Below are 22,216 nucleotides of genomic sequence, written 5' to 3' on the forward strand. Positions count from 1 at the left end.
ATCTCATTTTGCTGGAAGGAATGGCACCTAAATAGGCTAGATTCTCTCGCCTCTTCAGGGAATTGTAAAGTACAAATACGTGGAGATGTTCGGCTACAAGAGTCAGCAGCCTTCTCCTGTTTGGGAATTAGCTGTGATACCACGGGAGACCTTGTCCTGTCATTGTCTTTGTCCTGCCCAGTCAGTCTGTACTGCAAATCTCCAGGGTGTCTGTGTGTACATAGGTGGGTTGTGGATGGAGATACTTGAACTGGCCAGCAAGAAAAGTGCTTTCCCCTCCAAGGGAGAGCTGCTGCAGAGCAGGAACTTGCCTTTCAAAGCAAAAATGTTCAGGGCCACAACTGCCACTGCAACTCGTGGCCTGCCTGGCTTTATCAGACTTCCCAATAGTGGTATTGTAGGTCATAGCTCTCTGGAGCTGGGAAGGTTTGTATAGTTTGGGTAGTGGCACAATTGCCAGCACGAATTTAACATTCTCGCTCCTTTGAAGGTGCTATTCCTGACATTTTTAAAGAGGACCTTGGGGTTAGACTCAGGATAATGGATGGAGCTAGCTTTTGGATTCTGTTGTCTTATATGGAGGATCAAGTTCTGGACAGGTGCTTTTTACAGCCCGAGTACAGCAGTTGGAAGATGTGCTCTCTGAGAGAGAACTGCATGCATTTTTCCACTCTTCCATGTACTGTCGTGCGTGCAGTCCTTTAAAGATTGATCTGCCTAGTCAAGTGTTTCTTTATAAAGCTGTGTCAAGGACTACAGAAGGTTCTGCGTTTTCCTGCCTCACTCCTAAAACACTACCTTTATAGACACTGACTTGGTCATGGCAAGTAACCAAGAAAATGAATGGTGCTTAGTGCCTCTTCCCACAGAGTGTGGCATATAAGAGACTGCCATTTTGAAAGGGAAGACTGGCCGGGGTTACTCCCTATTTCTTTTTGAGAAAGCTCCTTCAGAGCTTTTGTTGGGGAGGAGAGGCTTATATAACATGTAAGGACAGAAACTGCAGCAGTGAAGAATACCCATAACCACTTGGTGCTGCTGAGCAGTACCACCATGTAACACAAAGCTGAGCCCCCAGGCCAGGTTAGAGCCATTAGGTGGATTTCTGATGACTTTGCTGTTGGTGGCAGTGGTGTCACTGTCAGAAAGCAGGATGATAGAAGAGAGGACTGCATTGAAGTAGATGGTGGTGCTTTTTCCTATGTTATTGCTGGCCAGAGCCCTCCAATGGAGCTCAGGAAAAAGTTACCATTATCCAAACCTGAAGTTGCCCTTCCCAATATTTCTGTGGCACGGGTGGAATGACTTCAGTGTCCCTGTGTCTCAGTGATTTTTTTGTGCTTTTCACTGCAGTGCTTCCATCCCTCCAGTTGCTGTGGTAGGGTTTACGGAGATTCTGGAAGGTATGGCAGAGGATACTTAGGACTGGGGGAAATTAAATGGAGGTTCTCTTAAGACTTAAGAGTCTCTTAAGAGTCCATAGGATTGTGGAAGGCAGCTGAGCTGGCAGGGAGTGGTTAATGGTAGGCAAGATGAAAGGGAAGTGTCCCAAGTTTGGGCTGCTTTTTCTGCATATATGCTATGCACCAATTTCTCATTTTCCTCCTCCTCCTTTTCCTCACTCCTTTTTTCTTTCCTGGGGCAACCATCCTGCTAGCCATTTCTTCTGTGAAGAAGGCATTCCATCTGTTGTTGGATGCGTCCCACTCTGGCAAGACACCTGAATTGATAAAACAACCTGGCCCAGGATGCAGAGGGCTTCATTTCGGATCATAAGAAAGGTTATCTTTCTTCTACAATGGGGTCAATCTGGGTGGTGGGGGGGGAAACCCAAACAAACCCACCCATGTGAAGACTGCTCCTGCCTGTGAAAAGCGTGCTTGCATCCACTGGAAAGAAAAGGCTGGTGAGCCCCGCTGTGGGCTGTTTGTATGATTGTTTCTTTCCACAGCTGTGTTTTTTTGAACTGCTCTTCCTGTGTTCTGTTATAGAATAGTCTTACAGGAACCAATCATTAGCGCTAAAATACCTCAGGTAGGAGTGCCAGTGTGACCTGCCAACCAATCAGATTGTGGATTGCAGTGGAAAAAACTGAATTATACTAACCATTCCAGCACCACATTAGAGATGGGAACAGAGGCTTTTTTAGAGCAGCGCAGACTCATGTGTGAGCCAAGCCCCTGCTGTAGCAGGGTGGCGTGTGTCCAGATTTCATACCAAGTGGCGTTTCACTCAAAATAAAAAAACCAAACAAAAACCAACAAAAAACTAAAAACCAACAAAACTTTAATTCAGTGGAAGGGTTAACAAGGTCATGCTTGTCCCATTACCATGTAGAAGCACCTGCTGCAATGGACACCGTTGTCCTGTCACCTCTTCTAATTCATTCATGCTCATTCCTGGTGCACGTATGCCACCCTTCTAATACAGAAATACCAGAAGCAGTTCTAGCCCTTTCTGCTTAACTTCTGTTATATGGAAGTATGGGGGTGGAGAAGACACATCTGAGAGATGACAAATAAAAGATCCTAAAATTGGGCTTGCTGCCTAAACCTGGCAAGCAATAATATGTACCTAACTGGTACCACGAGTTACACATTTTTCCGGGGTTTTGGACACACTTGTGTCCTAGGGGCAGAAAGGATCTTTGGAGTAAAGAGGGCAGTGACATACTTTGTGTGCCCTTCTAAGGCAGGAAGGGAAAAAGAAAAGGGAGGTTTATACCACACTGGCATAGTAAGCTGTATTTTTGGATTTCCTCTTGCTCGTTGGCTTGATCACCTGATACGGATTTGAAGAATGGAAAAGATGTACTTGAGCTGAACTTTATAAAATGATAATCTGTTTTCATTAACAGGCTCAGTAATTGGAATGCTGCTTTAGTAGGAGTCGCAGCTTCCTATATATGTTGTTTTTCCATGTTTGTCTTATTTCAGAAAATGTAAGACAATACTGAAAAAGCTGCCATCTAATGTCAAAGAAGGAATTTAAAATAAAATATTGCTTTGTTGATGAGCCAAGGACAGTAACATCACAGAAGTGTAATTTTAAATTTGGGCTTTTGTTCATACCTAAGCAGAGCAGCTGTTTGACAGCTCAGGTCTTTAGGCTCAAACAGTACACGGGGAAAGGGATCCAGCATAGCCCACCATGACTGGAAGGCCGGATTGACAGAGAAAAGAAAGATTAGCAGAATTTAGGCTGGTGTTCATTTTTCTCACATGCTCCCCAGACAATCCAAAAGCCTGTACCAAAAAGGCCTAATCTTGATTTACACTTCTTTTGGTTGTTTTTAATGCCCAGTAAAAATGCATAAGCCTTCTCACTAGTTCCCATTTCCTTATGGAGGCAGTAATTAAACTGTTCCATTGATAGAAACATCTCTGACATAACATCTTTGCAAGAAGCTCAGCCACATTTACTTCTTTTGAAATGAGACTAAAGAATTTTAAAAAACTGGATCTGTATGGGTAATCTGTCCATGTGGAACCAAATAGGTGGAGTGGGAGTTTGCATGGCTGTCCTGAATTTCAGGCACTATGCCACTCAGTGGTTTCTTCTGTTGCAGTTTGGCTGTGGCACTGAAGGAATGTGTTGAAGCTTGTCGGGGCCTTTTTTTCTTTTTTTTCTTTTTTTTTTTTTTTAATAAATTATTTCTTTCATTTGGAAATACATTTTTTCCTCTTTGTTGCTGTGGTTGCAGATGCTCTATGCTGTTATATTTTGTATTTACTGGAGTACTTGATGTGAGTGGCACCAGATATCACTAGGACCCTGCAGCTGAGCTTGTGGATGAGCTCTGCATATCAGTTACAAGTTTTGTGTGAACAGGAATAGCAGGAGAAAATATCTGGTGCATTGGACAAGCTGAACAGGTTTTAGATGCATTTATTGAATTATATAGGTGGATCCTGGGTTATGGAGAACAGGAGCATCAGCTGGGTAAGGCAACCTATACAGTGTCTACCCTGTATGTTCCCAAAGCTTGGTGAAAGGATTTATGAAAATATAAAGTATAGTTGCAACAGTTCTTCCTCTTTCCTTCACCCTATTTTGGTGTATTTGGACCTGCTGGTCATGCTAAATACATCCCCGTGTCAGAAATCTCCCAGCTGTCCACGCTCATTGCTCCTATGACAGGAATGCACCATGGCCATTATGATCCCCATTTTTGGTTTTATTTGAAGTACACATAAGTAGACTTTGCAGATTGCTTTGAAATGAGCAGGTCTGCCTGTACGTGTGTACCTCTATAGTGAGATTTTTTTTATTATTTTCCTTTTTTAAATAACCAGTAGCTTCAATTTTGCATCAGTGCATGGTTAAAAAGCAATACACGTCAGCTATTTCTTAACTTCATTTCTCCAATGAATTATTTCTCCTGTTTTTTTGTTGTTTTTTTTTTTTTTTGTTTTGTTTGTTTGTTGTGCAGTTGACTGAAGAAATGTTAACATCCCGCTCTAAATCTCTCAGTGGAGTCTCTGTTCCCTTCTCTGATATAACAGATGGGTTATTGCTTGTTATAATTATTAACATTGTGGTGTGGGACAGGGCTAGGGTGGGAGCCATTCTGGGGGGCGAGGGCGGGGTGCTTCGGGAGTCGTTAAGGTTGGAATGTTAACTCCAGTGGTGACTGACTGTTTCTGTAATAGCAGGTTGTTGTGGCTGCACGCTCTAGTACTTGAGGCTGTGTACTTCACTGAGCTTGTGGTAGAGCCTAGGGCGAACTGCTGTCCCAAGAGAATGCTGGGATAGATAGAACTAGCCAATATGAGTCTGAACGTGGTGACTTTGCTGGTTGTTCTAGCTCCAGATGTCAGCATGCTTAGTTTTTAATTTTGATTAATAAATGTTACTTCATTCCCCCTCCCACACCTGATTCCAACCCTTCTTTTCTTCTTCTTTCTTTTTGTGTTTTTTTGGGTTTTTTTATTTTGTTCTGTTTTGGTTCTGTTTTGTTTTCCTTTATGAGAGACATGAGTTAAAAGAGAATTATATGATAAGCATTTTTGGTTTCAAACTGCATCTTGCTGTCATGTTCAGAGTATGTGCCAGGCACGTTAGAAGTGGCTTCTGGTCTGAAATGTGACTGGCAAAGTGTGGGGCAGAGTGGGAATCAAGGGTGCATCAAGAGGCCGGCTGCCCTCCACAGGGCAGCGCCTGGAGAAAATGCCTCCTACATTGTGCCCAAGTGACACACCAAGGGTTCAGGAATCTCATAGCCTAAGGGGAATACTATAATTGCATTGATACCAAGTTTTGTGTTAATTTGGTGAGGTTAATGTGATTTGGATTAAGGCTGCACCTCATTCTTTTTGCCTCTGTCATGTTTTACATGGTGGTGCAATGATAGCATGGCAAAACCAAGCTAAACATGCCCAAACCTTCAGTCCAAAATGCAGGATTTGAAACAGCCAGGTGAGATTCAAAGGGCTAAATAGTAACGTTCCCAGGCCATGTCATGATGTTTCACAGACAGATCTCTGTTGCTTTTTCTCCCGTTAACTAGAAGATTGAGGAGGCTGCAAGTCCCTTTTCTCTGGAATAGGAAAGGCTCTGCAAACTTGTTTTGGATGCACGTTTGCCTTCACAGGGCTAATGCAGGCCACATTAAAAAAATCCCAATATTAATTTAAAGTCATTACTTCTAATTTAAAAGCTACCCAGGTCCAAATTGAGCACTGTTGAGCAAAGACACAGCTCTGTAGTGGAGCTGATCTTGTACTTTCAGTTACGTGTATGCAAAAGATATATAGGGAAGAACTGGTAGAGGTATGTTGAGCTGATTCTGGAGGTGAAGAGCATAACTCTGTCTTCTGGTCCTTAAAACCCTGAAATGTCAATTGAAAGAAAAAAAAATCCAGAAGCTATCTGGAATTTTCTGATTTTTTTAATGGCTCATTGTGTTTCTAGAAAGTCAAAACTATGGTTCCTTCACCAAGCCTTCACCCTTAAGTTTAAAAAATTGTGTTAAGAAATACAATAAAGATCTAACCAGGGCTTCAGAGCCCCCTTTGCTGCCTGCTGTGCCACCTTCATCCCTGGCCTTGGTCTTCCAGTACTGCAGGCCTTGCTCTGCTCCAAGAGCTCCTTGAGGGAGTTCCAGGAGGAGACTCGCAGGTCTTCTCTGAGTCAGAATCCACATTTTGACAATACAACTGTTAAGTACGTTTTTAGTAACTACCTCCGATTGCCTTTGCTACAGGTGTGTAGCATGGGCAGAAATACAGCAGCAGAACAGACTGTTCTGGCATAATTTCCCTTGACCTGTTTTCTTCTTACATGGAGAGGAGAGGAGAACAGTCTGGTTGGCCTTAATATTGGTTTGCTTGTTGACAGCTCTGAAACCACCAGAGACTGTCTTCTCTGACCGTCTTTTCCTAATTGCTTTTCACCTTCTCTGGCTATTGATACTTTTGCACTTGTGGACCCAATTAAATTCTAGAACTTTGGGTTTTCCTGGCTGTAAAAGAGAGAGGGTAAAAAAAAAAGTAGGAATTTTTCTGAATGGTCTCCTTTCTAAAATACTTCATAGAAAGTGTCGACCTCTGATTCCCCTCCTTAGGAGGAAGAGGCCATAAAAATTACCTTGCATGCAAGATTCCAGGTTTTTCCTGGTTTCCATTTCCTCCATGCCAAATTGCATCTTCTGTGGGGTTGTAACAATGCTCAGTCTTCCTTTAGTGCATTCCTTTTGCTAAAGAGGGTGATGGAAGGGCCTCCCTGGTCCTGTAAGGAAAGAAATATACATGACTTAATGGGTAATGCTTGCGATAGACATGACATGGGAGCTGATGCAGTTTGAAACGCTTCCTCTCCTTGTTATGTGTGTGACTTCTTAAATTTTTTTTTTTATGCTCTGCATGGGTGGACAGGTATCTGTAAAGTCAGTTCTCTTCTCTCCTGCAGGGTGGATATGCAGCCTACAGATATGCACAGCCTGCTACTGCAACAGCAGCCACGGCCGCTGCAGCCGCTGCAGCAGCTTACAGCGATGGGTATGTAAGGGAGAGGTGTCCATGGGGGCTAGCTTGCTGTGCTCAGGGATTCAAGGAGCATTGATCCATCACAGAAGTTCTGCTTCTTTCCCCCATTTCTTTGTCTTACCTGCACTCGCATGCGCACGCATGCATGCACCACCCAGCACAGAAGACTTGAATGCACGGTTTGTCTGCTCCTGGAAAGTGTTGCCTTCAGTGTATGTGAGCTGGCACAAATTCTGGCCTCTTCCCTATCCTTGTGATTCTCCTCTGCACAAAGCAGGCAGTGTGGTTATAGCCTCAAAGTCAGAGATCTGGCTTTGGGCAGGTTACTTACTCACTGGGTGTGTTTGTTTCCCCATCATAAAGTAAGAATGACTCAGCTTATGCAGTGCTCTAGGATGCTTTAACATGCAGCTCTGAATAGATACGAAGGATTGTCTTCATCAGAGTGCTTGCCTTAAGATTTTTTCATTGCCTGTGCAGTGAGGCCATGTTTTAATCCTGGCACATTGACGTTTATATTCCTCTCATAGTGGAGAATCCCTCACTGCTTTCCATTTAGCAGCTGTTACTGTGCCAGTCGCACTAGTGCCAGCAGTCATTCTCCTCCCTAATTGCATCATGCAATTACCCAAAGGTAAGGGATGCACTAGCTGACATTTCAAAGGTGCTGACCTCTTTCCTGCAGGTCAGGCTCATGGTCTGTGCCACATTGGTCCTGGCACGCCGTTCTCTCGCCCATCTCATACAATGCATGGCAGCATGCCCATAGGATCTCTCTGCAGAGGAGCTGCCTGCGTGCCTGTGTGTGCATGGATGCATACATGTGTGTGCGAGGGCATGCTGCTGCTTCCATTACCTGTGGTCAGACAGCTATTTCTCTGCCCCACCCAAGTGACTTTTTTTTCTTTTTATATCTTTTTCTCCCTCTCTTCAGTTATGGCAGGGTGTACACAGCAGATCCTTACCATGCCCTTGCCCCTGCCGCTAGCTACGGAGTTGGCGCTGTGGTAAGTGGGATTTTCTTTCTTGTGCTGTTTCTCATTTCCAGCATGGGGAACAGCCACTGGGTATCATGCAATGAAACCTCACCCAGAAAAACTTCTTTGTTGAGGGAGGAGGTCTTTAGCTGCAGTGTTGGGTTCCCAGTTGTTCTGCATTCACATCTATGTGTGCACTAAGAAAGGAACCAGACTGTAGGAGACCAGTTATTACTTGGTCTTGCACATCATCTAGTACAATGAAAAATGAAAATAAAAAGCAAACAGAATTGCCAGGAGCCAGAACACTGTTGGTGAATCAGTAGAACTGTATTGAGGTAATATATAGAGCAAAAATCAGCAATAGTTGGAGATTCAGGGTACCCTTTCTTGCCATTTTCAGTTCTAGGAAGCAAGGGAATAAATTGTTCTTGTGACATCTTGCATCAAAGCTGCTTTACTTGGTTCCCTCTTGCACTAGTGGAAGGATGCGTTGTCCTGCTTGCCAGCAGTAGTTACACAAGGGCAGGATGAGATATGCTGGCATCGGAGGGGAGTGGAGCAGCTTGCTGAAAACACATGCTTGCCCATCTGCTAGCCAGCTCAGTATCTGTGTTGTTGCAAAGGCTGGAATACAAATGTGCTCAGAGAAAAAGACGCCTAAAAATAGATATCTGTAGATCTGTAGCACCTCCATTTCAACCTCAGCTCGTCATGTGGATTCTCTTTAGGGTCAATGAGGGGAAAACAGGTAATTCTAGGATACCCAGTCATCATATCTATTTTAGACCTTTACCTTGAGGTGAGGTGAAGAGCATCCTAGAAGTCCTGGTCTCCGCAGTCTATAAAGGCAGCCTGGACAACTGGCTTGAGATTAGGACTGGTGAGTCCCCTCTCTGGTACTGAATTCCCTTCCACCAAGACTTGCCAAACTTCACCTCCAGCTGGCTGGCCATGAGCATGCCCTCCTGAGCCACATCTTTGGTTTTGCAGGCAGAGTTCTCTCTTGCTTCTTAGAGGTGCTGATGGTGGTGGGTCAGTGCCAGGACAGGTCCTTCCAGAAGCATTTGGGTGCTGTCCTAGGTATCTCTTCAGAGTTCTCTTCCTAACAACCTTTTCTTCTCCCATTTCATTTCTACAGGCGAGTTTATACCGAGGTGGCTACAGCCGATTCGCCCCCTACTGAAGTGACGTGAGCCCCCTGCAAGTGGGACAGCCCCCCCAGTTCATGAGGCCTGGCTATTGCAATATTTACTAGTAGAGGAACTCTATAGCAAGTCGAGGAGGAAAAAAAAAAACACAAAAGAGAAAATACTTTTTTATACCTCACTATGTTCTTTGAATATGTATTTTTTTTCCTTTAAATTTCTGCCTTTAATTCTTTTGTTCCAAAGATCGTGCTCTTTTTTTGTTGTTGTTTGTTTGTTTTTTGATTTTATTTTTGGGGTTTTTTTAACTGTGGTAAAAATAATGCATTTCCGTGTCTGTATGTTGGTGCATAGCTTATCCTACCAATCACGGAAAAGGCGATTAGTGATAAGGAAAGCTGTTAGAAACTGATATCATGCAATTAATCAGGAACACGCAGACAGAGTTACTTCCCTGGGTCTGGTGCTTGGTGCCTGTGAGACAGGAGGACGTGAGGGAGAAGTCTCCACCTGCCGTGTTTCTGGTCTGCAGAAGGAAGCACTCTTTGGCTGTAGCTGGGACCTGAATGCTGGTGGGAAATAGTCATTTACGTTTGGAAATGGGGGAAATGCAGAGACTTTCCTTGTTTCTATCACCATCTGACGTGCACAGGTTTGTGACAGTTTCAGCAGTGTCAGAAGTTTAGACTTCGCAAGAGAAGAGTCCCTCAACCTGCCCAAAGACTTCAGCTGTTACCTGTTCTATAGGGGACAAGACTTTGAAAGGAGTTTTTGATGAGGATGATCTTTTTCCTCACACACAGAACTTTTACTCGCTGATTTTTGTCTGCTTCAGGGGCTGTAATTGGCATAGTTTTCATTCCTCCTTTTGAAGATCTTTGTCTCTTGCTGTCCCTTTCCTCCCCTTCGTTCCTCAAGGAGTAGCAGATGCAGTGCAGGATCGTGCAGAGCACCTCTGTTGCGGATGGCAAGTGATTAAACTTGAGGAGGTGAAGCACCTGCAGCCTTGCAGGGGAAGAAAGCGAGCAGAAGAGTCGAGCATGGCACACGCTCTGAGGCACAGTGTGCAAGGGCTCTGCTCCTGTTCATCCTGGGCTGCTTAGGTGCTTCTGCAAGTAATCTATTTCAAATAACGTGAGTGAGGAAAAACCGGTCATGCATAAAGCTGCTTGAGGTGAGGGACAAGCATGTGGGTTTGTGTGGGGGAAGAGGATCTTTTCTATCTAAATGTGATCCTGAAGTAGTTTTGTACCTGGCAGAAGCAGTTCGTGCAAGCTCTGAATTCATAGGAACCTTCCTACCACAAGCTATTTCAGGCCCTTCCATAGCTGCATTGGAGCCCCTGGATTTGTTTTGCCTAGCTTCTCACAAGAAGTTGTGCACCTGGTCTGCTGAATCCATATAGACACTACATATTAGAAGACTTGGAAAAATATAAACTTATTTAGCTGAGGGCTCCGCAACTCCCAAGACCATCTCCCTTTTGCTCTCACAGACAGAGAATTTGCTGTGTTTCAAAGACGGCACACTTAGATGACTGTGAGCTGTGATGTGATGCAGAGTTGCTGCTCTCCAGACCTCTCTGTTCTGCTGCTGGCTCCTAGAGCGCTCCCAGTAGTCCCAGTGGTCAGAGGCAGGCTGTAATTGCATTGGAGAGATGCAGAAGTGTAATTGTACCAGGCTGCCTCTACTCCATGGATTGGTGCTGGGGTGAGCCACTGCCCTCAGAAGGGCAGTTTAGAGTATGATTTGTTGGTGGAGCCTCTCCATCTCCTGTTGAACACCTGCTTTTCCATCCGCTGCTGATACAGAATAGGAAAATTCCTGCGTTTAACACTAAGCAACGTCAGCAAGCAGAGGTCCTGCTCCTGGGGAGATGTCTGGTCCAGCTACGCATAACCACATTTTTTGCTCTTCCCCAGTGATACATGGAGCCTCTCTGTGCACAGCAGAGTGGAGGCACCCCAAATGGGAAGAATGGGGACACTATTAGTTAAGCTAGATACCCTGAAGCTATTGATTTTCTGGAGGAATAACTAGATAAAGGGGACACCAAACTGCCAGCCTGTTGGCCGCCTTTTTTTTTTCCTGGTTTTATTGTTGTTTTTTACTTTTTTTTTTCCCAAGCCAAAGTTTGGTTTGTTGCTGTTATGACAATTTTTTTGTTGTTTGTATATAAATATTTTAGCTTGAAAATAGGGAGGGGGAGAACAGGGTGTTGGGGCTTTCACAAAATCTAGGAAATGAGAGAGACCTGGGGTGTTTGGGGGCTTTTACTGCCTGAGTTGGGGTAGAAGGGGGAGGACTTGCGGTAGAGATAGTCATATTCAAGGGGAATTATTTCCACTGCAGAGCAGCCAGGGGACTTGTGGAGCTGGGATGCAGCAAAAGCCTCTACTGGACTTGTTCTCCCCACTGTAGATGGAGGGCCTGAGTGAGGTGGTCCCTTCCTGCAGGCATTTCCTCAGGCTGTGAGCCCAGGAGCCTCTGCAGAGCCCTGCTGGGGCAGCTGCTCCCCCACTGCCCCTCTCCCACATTCAGTTCAGCTGGTTCTGACTGCGGCTCCCCAAAAGCCAGGTTCTCCCTCAGTGAGTGCCCTCTCCCGCCCTGGCAGTGCCACTTGCAATCCCTCCCTGCCACTTGGCCTCCCTGGGAGTAGGGAGGCCAGCCCCTTTCTGCCTCCTGGCAGAGTCTATGCATGGCAGCTTCAGCCCGCCCAAGTATATTAGGAATGTGAGGGGTTTAGTGCAGAAGCACCCAACCTTTGGGGGCCGTGGTCCCCCGATCTCCGAGTAATACCTGTTCTAAGAGCATCCAGCCTGATTCCTCCTGTATCCGAGCCTGGCCTGCTCTGGTCCCTCCCTGCTGGGCTCCTCTGGTGCATTAAGCAGCTGGTGTCTCTATGGCTCCATAGTTAATGCTGCAAGATCCTCTGAGGGAGCTTGCTGATAGCCCAGCTTCCTGCTCTCAGCATTGAGAGGACACCGGGACACTTGCATGGCTGGAGGCCAGAGGTAGCTCACTGGTTCCAGGTGTCCAAAGCACCAGACTTCCCAAAAACTTGCATGGCAAGGTTTCTTGAGTGAGTGTTGTGCCGTGACAGGAGAGCTCTTCAGCCTTTCTTCCCTGTTGGCAAACAACAGCTCCAGTTTCACTCTGATGTGTTCTGAACTGGATAGAGATGCTTTCACAATAGCCAAGGTGTGGCTGTATCCATCTTCGGAAGAAGTGAGGACAAAGCCTATATCTCCCTATGCAAAATGAATTACGTTTAATAAATTGAACTGGGCCCTGGCTTATTAGAATGATGGCAGCTAGTGCTTGTCCGTGTGATGGGTCTGCAGTTACAGGTCCCTTGCAAAGCAGGGTTTGGCTTTCTGAGGGAAACCGCACAGGCAGCCTGGCAAATAGCTTGCTGTTTGTCACCTTCTAATCTGGTGGCATCTGGGATTCCCCTTGATGCAGAGAAAAAAAAGTATCTTTTAAGTGTAGCTGTTTGTACTGTCTTGTTATAGGTCTACCCAGCACATGATGATATACAGATGGAATTTTGGTTTGAAGAGTTGGTTTATTTAATGTGCTGGTCTGTATTTCCTTGCAATTACAGTTATGCTGGTATAAAGTAACTTCTACTGGTATAGCATATTCTCTACTGGGAATAAGTTATATTGATGCCCAGCATGTTGGCAAACTGTTGTCCTGGTCCCCATGTGTGGGAGGCTGCACTGTTGTAGGTGGGTTAGCTTTTCTACGAAAAGCCATGCCAAGACCTGGAGGCAATGGGGAGCTCAGTATGAGCCTACTATAGCCAGCTTTTCCCAGGTTAAGCAGTTAGGTGGATCCTGTGTCATGAGTTCCGATAGACAAAGCCATGTTTAAAGATAGCTGTGGCTTGGCTGTTCCAGTGCCTGAGAGGGAGCAGACCTGCCCGGCGAGGAGCACTGGCTCTGGAGTCTGAGACGTGTTTCGGACAGGGCTCTGTCAGTGACCCCTCTAGGGTTCTTGTGGGGCAGTCGTGTCACTACATTAGACTTCGCTTCCCTGTCCCTAAAGTGAATTTTATCCCCTGTTCTTACCTGTTTTGAGATCCATGGATGTGAAGTGTACAGCAAGAGCTGAGGAGGGTTTTCTGAGTAGCGGACCCAAGTGCTGGTTGTGGAACAGTTAATGAAGCCTTTTCCCTGCCTGAAAAGAGACACTGGCTGCTGGGCTTTCAATTTCAGCACCCAGAGCTCCATCAGTGGGGAATACAAAGCAGAGCCTCCCAGTTCTACCCATGTTTTTCCCCAGCCCTTCCCTATCTGTATTTTCCCATCGTAGCCACGAAGATGGAGGCAAGTGGAAAACAGGTTTGGGGAGCACTTAGGAATTTAATAAAGGGAAACCCAAACAACAGCTCTGGGGATGCTTTTGCTGAGTCTAGCTCCAAAGGGAAAGCACACAGGCAGCCTGGCAGAGGGCCTGCTGTTTGTGACCCTCCAGCCTGGCAGGGTGGGGGAATGCTGTCCTTGGTGTAGAGGGGTAATTTTTAAAGTGTTTTACCTGTTTGCACTGTTTTAAAATAGGGGGGGGAACCAACCTAGTGAACAAGATGAACATCCAATGTAAACTTCTTTGTGTTTTTAATTTTGACATGCTCTTGGATAATGTCAAACATTTTGTAGTATACACCAGTGAGACTTGATTCTTTGTTGCATAAAACACTATTTTTGGTGATGTTAATGTCTGAAAAGCCCGTTCCCTCCATCCTCACCTTACTGATTGCCCTCTCTGCCCTCCAACCCCAGTAAACTTCTCTTCTACAATGAAAACTCCAGTCAACGAGGCAAGCAGGAGTCTGATAGCCAGAGCGTGAAATGGGGCCCTTTGCAAGGAGGCTGTGGGGTTTCTTCCTGGTGTGCTTTGCTCCAGCCAGGAGTTGTCAGGAGAGCCCCTGTCCCTCTGCAGTGCCTGCATCAATGGCAGCCTAAACGGGACTCGGGATGGCCAAGTCCCATCTCTGTTGCCGCTGCTGACCCTGGAAGACAGCTTCTTGCTGGGGCTGCCAGTGCTGCGTGTGGTTGTCCTCTTAGGGCCACGGGCTGCAGCTGGCCCAGGCTTGTGTGGGAGACCAGCTTCCCATGCTGCCTCTCAAGTCATGGTAGAGCAGGAATGCATCAGCCAAAAACCTTGCCTGATTTCACCAGGAGATTGCTGGTGTCTAAAGCCGTCCACTGAGATAGTAATTTGGCTGGCAGTCAGAGTCAGCAAAATGCCCGTTAATCTTTGAATGTTTTTCTTTTAAAATTTTTGTTGATGTTCTGAAGTGGGTCAATAAATCTCTTGCCAGATTCCCAGTTCTCTGCTGGTGGAGGGGCTTGTTGCTTCCCTGAGAAGTAAATTCCTTACAGAAATCAGGCCTCCCACATTAGTCTCAGTTCTGGTCATGTTTTTCTATTTTTTTCTGTTCACAGTATTTTGTGTGTGCGAGTGTTGTAATTTTGGCAGCTCAATTTGGCTGCATTATCAAGTGACGAAATCATCCTCTTTTACCCCAGGGGATATGATTTGGTTTTGTTTTCTTTTTTTTGTTGTTGTTTTTTTGGGAGGGGTGTTGTTAGGCTTTGTTTGGTTTTTGGTTTTGTTTTGTTTTTGTTTTTTAAAAAAAATATGATAAATCCTGCTTGTAAATCGCTGGAGCTAAAACCTGGGGCTGATAACAAATGAGAACCAGGGCTGTAGAGTGATACGGAGCTGGTGGAGTATTTTACTGACCTCACAGGCTGATCTCTTTGAGACTTGGAGATTTCCAGTGCGAGGCTGAGATGCCACAGCACCTCCAATGGCAGCGACAGACTTGCCCCTTCTCGCAGTCTCCCCAGCACCTCCCATTGCCAGGTACCGCCGGGGAACAGGACGTGTCCTGAGTGGGATGTGTTCCCTTCCCCTGGATCATTTCCTAGGACGCCCGAGCCGCTTGCCCAGGGTCCCATTTCCCTGCTGACTCTGGAGAAGCAGTATCTGCATCCCAGGGCTTTGTGACAGCCTTTAACTTCCCGCCCTCCCTCGTTAAGTATCATATTGTATAGTAGCTTTCAGACCATACAGTATTCATTGGGTTATTCCTATTATTATCAAGTAGCTGGAATTGTGAAGGTTGGAGTAGTTAGATCTTTAGCTTTTATTCCTTTTTTTTGTATTACTATCCATGTGTATAAATTATTGATCATGTTGCTGGCTTTTATAAACTCTAAGCAAGGGGGGAAACCCTTCCTAACCCTTTGCAAATGGTAATGAAGCACTGTTTTTAAATAAAAGAGAGAAACACCAATCTGCTGGCTCCCCTGTGTTGTCTGTTTTTCAGCACATCTGGATGAATTTCGCTGGTGCATCACCCTGGCAGGTAAAACACAAAGGAGAGAAGCTGGTGTGAAGCTGGGAGATTGGATCTTCTTAACAGTGATAAAGGGTGAAGCCTTGGCAACTCACACTGACAAAATCCCAGCCCCATCTGTTCCTATACTAACCTCTCAGAAAATCCACACCTTTCCCTGCCATTCTTTCTTATTGCTGCTTATTAGTAGAAAAGGGCCAATTGTTTGGTATTTGATAAGAAGCCTTTTGGGTTTTTTTGTTTTTTTCTTTTCTCTCCAAGCCTAGTTGGTGTTTGAGCCTATTAGTGTGGAAGGAGAGACGACCATTTGAAATTAAGTATCAGCATCTCCTTTAGTGCCTGTGTGGCCAACCTTGCTGTGTCTGTGTTAGCACAGGTTTAATAGTTAACGCACACAGCTGGAAGCTGGGGTTCCTGTGTCAGTGTAAATTTCCTCTGGGAGTTTGGACACATCTTTTAATCACTGCCCCTGTTGTCCTGCCTGTAAAAGGAGTATTGCTGCAGACAAGCAGAAATTCATTCACGTTCTATGTAGTACTTAAAAATCCTCCAGTGAAAGATGTCATGCAAATATACATCTGTTTAATCAGGTGCCTTTTAAACTGAAAAGATCCTAAAAATAGCAAATAATAAATTCCTGTGGCTAATTGGAAGCGATTATTGAAACAATAACTGAGCAAAATGATACAGCCAAATATGCCTAGTACAGTTGAGGCTGGTGCTGTAATTGCTTTTGGAAATGCAAGGTACCAGGAACAAAAAGGGTGGGATAAGGTGTGTCCCTGGGCAGTAGGATTGTTGATTATGATGCAGAAAGGTGTGCTAGCTCCTTAAGCATTCCATCCCAGTATTTACCAAGGATATGTTCCTGTCAGATGATCCTCATTTCATTCTAACAATAACTCAAGAGGATGTTCAACAGTGACTGCTAAAATTAGATGCTTGGAAATCAGGGCTGAATAATTGTTGAAGAAAAGCTGGTTAAGGGATTCTGCATCAGTGGAACTGGGAAAGGTCTTGAAAAGAAAACTCTGCTGTGCTGGGAGAAAGGTATTGCAGAGGCAGGCTCCAGAGGCACACCAAAGGAGCTCTAGGTCTTCCAGTCTACCCTCGTTTCAAGGCAAAGCTGTAAAATGGCTGATACTAGAATTCACTAATTAGTCAGTAAAAGTGTTGTAATACTCAGCATTGCTCAATGTGCTTTTTCCAAAGTAGAGCCGACCCAAAGGAAGCAGAGGTTCTTTGAATGCACTGCAAACTGCTGATTTAATACATCCCCCCTTTCTATAAACTGTAAATTAGTGTAATAAGCAGTAGTCAAATCACACTAGTCACAGCTGATTACAAGCCATGGTGCTTGATCCTGTGTGCGTATGTGGCATCACCTGAGAGTGACACTGCCACTCTCATCAGGAAGGACCCGGGGGGAGGGTTTGGCAATAACCTGGGCCTGGGCTCCATGCCACAGGGCTTGGTGTCAGCCCAGGCTCCACTAGCCGAGCAAGAATCTTGCAAGAGTCTTGGTGCCACATGGCTGTGCCTGCCTGCTGCATGGTGGGATGGAGTCAATAAATGCTAATGTTTGCTGGAAAGCATTTGGATCACATTGAAATGATTTATGAATTCAAACTGAGTTTGCAAGCGAGCTCAAGGGTGAGGTTAGTGTGACTAAGGCTGCATCTTAGGCTGGTACTGACAAGCTGCATCAGGAGATTTGACCCAAAAGCTCAGGAAGAAGTCCTCATCCCTGTGCCAGTAGCAAAGCTGACTTAGTTGGGATTTTGCCGCTGGACTTCTATTCACTATACTGGCTCAGAGATGGCAGCCTCAGCATCTTTTTGATAGGAGAGTTTAGCTTAGCAGCTGGTGTGGGAGGAAGAGTTATTTGCATGCCCTCTTTCTGTCTTTATGTAGAAAAGTGCAAAGTTGTTGAATAATTTGAGTTGGAAAAGATCTGTGTAGGCCATCTAGTGCCATGTCTTGCTCAAAGGTCAGTCAAGTTCATGGAACTGTAGCATCTTCAGTGTGAGCTCAGAGGGGAAATTCATTCTGCAGTGCCAACAACTTCAGCATGTCCTGGGAGGTGAGAGGTGACCCCGCTCTGCTGTGTGCCCTCAGCTGTTTCCTTTCCTGTGCAGCAGCCAGGCTTGGTTGTTGCTTGCAGCTGTTTCACTGGGGTGTGGAGAAGAAAAACTGCAATGTGCTTAACTTTGATTCAGACAAGATATATTTTTTGTCACTGCTCTCAGTTTGCCTGAAAAGCAATCATTTCTGGCATACCATGTCCAGTGCTGGCTCCTGCTGCTTCCAGCATGGTTCAAGGGCTGGAACTGGGTGGGGGAAGAGAAAGGAAACAGGAAAACAACTGTGAGAGCTCATCTGTTATTTGTCAGGAAGGATAATTGATTGCTTTCTAGAAGCACCTCCCAAGGAACAGAGAGCTGACTTTTCCATGTCTTTCCTGCCAATTGGTGTAACATTCCCCAGCACACGGCAGGTGAGGCCAGGCAACTCCAGCCGTAGCTGTGGGTTAAAGAACTTGCTGCAATTAGTGATTTCTAAAGCATTTCTGAGTGCCAAATACTAATCCAGGAGCTTCCAGTGATTTGCACCATCCAGCCCTATTCCTGACCTCACTGGAGATGGGCCATCTTCTGTCGTGGGTGCTTTCTGTTCACTTTGGGCTTGCACTGACCCTTCGGCCCAAACCTGCAACCTTTGGGTGCTGCTCCTCTTCTCTTTGCTGGTTGGCAGAGGCAGCAAACCAAGTCCTTGCCCACAGGGCCAGCCCGAGTGTGCCAAGCCCAGCATTCCCTCATGTCACCTGTGGCAGAGGAGAAAGGTCCTGGCTTGTGTGAGCCCCATAACCAGGGAAGCAATGAGAATACTGGAGCTGAAACTGGAGAATTTTTGTTTCAGCCAAGAGGCAGTCATCTGCAGGTCTCTGATGGTGCAGCAGGCACAGTTTGGCTCCTGACATGCAGTGGCCACCAGCCTGTGACCAGACTCTAGGAGTCAGCCTTCCCACTTGGAGAAGCCTTGCTGCGTTTGGCCCCTTTCCTGCTGCAGCACACTGAAGCCGGAGTGCCAAGGAGGAGATGCACAGAGCCGGCACTGGGAGCAGCTGTCCTAGTTTGTGGAAACTTTCTTGCCTTTTTAAGGACATGCAGAGTGCTGTGCTCTAACTTTAGCACAAAGGTATGGTTGACTTGGCTTCTTTTATTAATGGATGAGTATAAATATATCTGCACTTGGTGCCTGTCTTGTTCTTCCATGTGTAAACACTGAGCTCTGTCCCAGCTCCTTTTGATGATAAATTCCTTGTCTTTTGAATCACAAATCACCTTTTTGTGTGTCAGGAGGAAGCGTCAAAGCCCAAAGTCACTTTGTTTTTTATAGCACCAGCGCTCTCCAGCTGAACTGCACTCAGACATCACCGATTTCACGGAGCTGTGCAACAACAGCAGATCTGGCGTGTTTACGGTCTTACTGAAGTAGCCTTTGAGCTCCTCTGGAGCCCTGCTGCCACAGAGCGCTACAGTCCTCTCTTCTTTTTGCAAGGATGTCGCCCATCCTTCCCGGCGGGAGGCTGGGAAACCTCGCTTCCCGTTCGAAACACCAGGGCTTTTCTTTTTCGGTCAGTGCTTCTGAGTTCTGCCGCTTCTGCTCCACGAGAAGCAGCTCTCCAGAAATAGCTCCTTGCTCTTGGCCGAGCACGGCTGACGTGGGCGCGATGCCGCCGGCTGTCCCTGCCCTCTCCCCCAGTGCAGGGCAGCTGCAGATGCCTGTGCCACAGCACAAGGGGCTGGGGAGGGATTTTGGCTCACCCCAGGGTGAATGTGGGTGAGCTGCCTGCTCTGCTGTCCCACTCGGCTGCAGGGCTTGAAAGTGGGAAAGGAAAAGGGAGAATCGGTGCCATCCATGCAGAGCTTCGCACAGGTGGTAAAAAGCTTCTGTGTTGGAGGGGCTGATCAAAAGGTTTGGGGAGAAAATGAAAAAATCAGAGTTGGGGAAAAGCTGGTGCTGATCTTGTACAGTGGCTGTGAGGGTGAGGGCTGAGTTGGCTGCAGAGCTGTGACCCAGGGATAACACTCTTTATTTCTTCTCCGGGGACCCACTCTGGGGTTTGTGGTAAAGGAATAGAATTGATCCCTTGCTTCCCACTAACAGTGTGATGTGAGCAGCACTGAGCTGAGAGCAGGTGCCTCCAAGAGGTCTGGAGAGGTGAGTCTGACACACTTCAAGGGGTCAGATTGGGTGAGACAGCCTTGAAGCATTGGAGATGACAGCTGTGGTGAAGCCAACTCATCTCTGGTTGAGATCCAGGTCCTGCCGTGGCTGAGAGGGTCATTAGCTCTGGAGGGGAGGCCAGGCAGGGCCCAGCTCAGGAATTCGGGTCACTGAGCAGTTGTGCAAAATATTTCTTCAGCCTTGGGCTCTCAGATAGCTTTGACTTGAAAAGAGCAAATACTTGGAATTACTGCAGGGTTGAGGGGAAAACCCCATTCCCACAGGCTCATTAGTTACATCAAATACCTCTTGCACTATGGATTTGGTACCTGTCAAAAGCAGCATGAGTAAGTACTGGAGCCTGTGCTGGCAAGTCACTGGCCCCCAGTGTTGTCCATGGGCTGTGAGGGACCATGAAAGGCCTCCTCACCATCAGCCAGTGTCCTCACACCAAAACTGGGCAAAAACCCCATGAGCTAAGCGAGCTTGCTCTGGTTGTCCCCTCAAAGACCAGCATGCAGGCAGCAGCTGTAAGGCATTCCTAGTAGCAATGAGGGTCATAAAAAACCTCAGGAATGGTATGCCAGACCTTCTCATTTTCCTCTGGCTGATCCTGGAGCTTTGAAGTTCTTAGGTATGTTGCATTCCACTGAGTAACGGTGCCCTCAAAACAAGAAAATGAAACTGAAGCCAAATTTCCCTCCAGGGGCTGTACACATTTGTGCCTGGCCAGAGCTGCTCTAATTGTAGGAGTGTGACCATCAGTGGCTCCCATCAATGGCCTGGGGAGCTCAGAGCCATGACAGCACCGTGGGAGTGTCTCAGGTGGGACATCCCATCAGCTGCACAAAACTCGCTGTGATTTGCAGGCCAGGTGTGACCTGGCACGGCAGGGGGAACTGGGGAGTTCAGTGCGTTTAGAAAACAAAATACTCTGGAGTCTTGCCTGTCTCTGGCATGCCCTCATCCTGCTTCCAAGTCCCCAGCAGCTGCCTTTCCCCAAGGCCTTCACTAGAAATTAAACATCTTGACAAAAACAAAGGGGTCCTTTGGGAAACACCTTGACTGAGCATCCCTCTCCCTGCTGGTGACTGATGGCACCAGGGACATGTTCTGTGTGGTCACGGTGCAGAGCCAGGAGCCATTTTGTCCCTGTGATGTAGCAGTGTCTGGCTCTACTTGGAGCTGCACAGATGCATGGTGGATTTTAACTCTGGTTTCCTTTGGGAAAACGTGAAATATTGATCATCCTGTGCCTTTTTATCACTTCCTGTCCACTTGCAGGGGATCCTCACAGCTGAGAGGCTCTAGATGAACAGGAGCATCCTTATGGGCACTGCCAAGGCTGAGATCTCAGCATGTGCAGGAAGTGTGTCCTGAAAAAGAGCTGGGTCTGGGTACAGTACAGCTCTGATGTGACCCCTGGAGATTTTGCTCACCACGTGTATCCACGTCATTCCCTCCCTGCCACTGCAGCTCTGTCGGTCTCCTGAGGCCACATGTTTCTAGAACAGTTACCAGCACTGAGTCTGAGCATCTGTGCCCAAAATACAACGAGAGTTGCCAGGAGGAGAGAAGAGGCAGTTGATGAATCTCATCTTTTCTGCTTTGCAAACAATCAGGTCCCAAGCTTTGAGCTCTGCTATGCTGCCCTGACTGATTGGCTTGGTGGTAGGTGGCTGCTCAGGGAGTGCTGCAGAGCAGAAGTTATCTTTTTCCAAATCCTTTGCTTCTGCCTTCTGGCAGCCAAGAAGTCCTCATGGAACAAAATCTTAACATGCTCAGAGGCATGTTTCAAGGCCAGAAATGTTTCTGGCCTCAGTTTCACTCCAGGCATTGAGGAAAATACAAATGCTTTTAAAAGCTGCCATCTCATCGTCTAAGTCAGAGAAACCAAGAGCCATGAATGTGCCCAAAGGAATGACCCACGGGAACAACAGGGCTTGAGCACACAGGGTGATGCAAGGCAGAAAAAGCAGAAAGGCACATTTTGAATGGTACTTTAGTAGTCTGGTCATCTGGATAAAATTAAAAGGAGAACCAGGACCAATAAAGCCAGGTCTAGCTGGCCTCCCAGGACTCACTGCAGGACACAGCAGTGAACACTCAGTGCTGTCTTACCCACCAGGGCAGTCAAGGCCATCACATTTCTGAGATTCCTCTACCCAGGACAGTTATTATTCCACTTGATTTTACAATTTATTTTTTAACACCTCTTTTCTTTCAGTAGTGTTTCTGCAAACAACCTGGAGAGGCTTCAGAGCTTGGGAGTTACCAGCTCTCACCTCTCAAAGCCACAGCGAGGTCCCTGGGTCTGTGATATCCCAGACATCTCCTGGCTCTCCATGTGCAGGAAGGCCATGTCCTGAGCCAGAGCTGTGCTGCAGTGCTGAGGGTTGGACTGGCCTCTTCTCTTTCACCTTGCAGGTGTCACTGACTGGTGAAGAGCAGCAAACCCAGGACTCAGTCTCAGACCTGGCCTGCTGGTTGTCTGATTCTACA

At 46.5% G+C, this 22,216-nt stretch overlaps 1 protein-coding gene across 15 annotated transcripts in view; it reads left to right on the plus strand.

Moving 5' to 3' along the window:
* Window positions 1-15,421, plus strand: part of RBFOX2 (RNA binding fox-1 homolog 2) — a 170,070-nt gene extending 154,649 nt beyond the window's left edge. For 8 of the 15 annotated variants that reach the window (XM_088165355.1, XM_088165358.1, XM_088165357.1 and 5 more), the window contains 5 exons: window positions 1,992-2,034; window positions 4,433-4,509; window positions 6,910-6,998; window positions 7,921-7,993; window positions 9,105-15,421. In XM_088165355.1, coding sequence (XP_088021481.1) covers window positions 1,992-2,034; window positions 4,433-4,509; window positions 6,910-6,998; window positions 7,921-7,993; window positions 9,105-9,159 — 337 coding nt within the window. In that variant the 3' untranslated portion in view covers window positions 9,160-15,421. Of the gene's footprint in view, window positions 1-1,657; window positions 1,782-1,991; window positions 2,035-4,432; window positions 4,510-6,909; window positions 6,999-7,920; window positions 7,994-9,104 lie in introns of those variants that run through there. The other 7 variants (XM_014885230.2, XM_014885231.2, XM_088165356.1 and 4 more) reach the window with 6 other exon arrangements.
* Window positions 15,422-22,216: the final 6,795 nt, after the last annotated feature.

The sequence above is a fragment of the Sturnus vulgaris genome, chromosome 5 (assembly GCF_052056855.1).
Source record: "Sturnus vulgaris isolate bStuVul1 chromosome 5, bStuVul1.hap1, whole genome shotgun sequence".
NCBI classification, from domain to species: Eukaryota; Metazoa; Chordata; class Aves; order Passeriformes; family Sturnidae; genus Sturnus; species Sturnus vulgaris.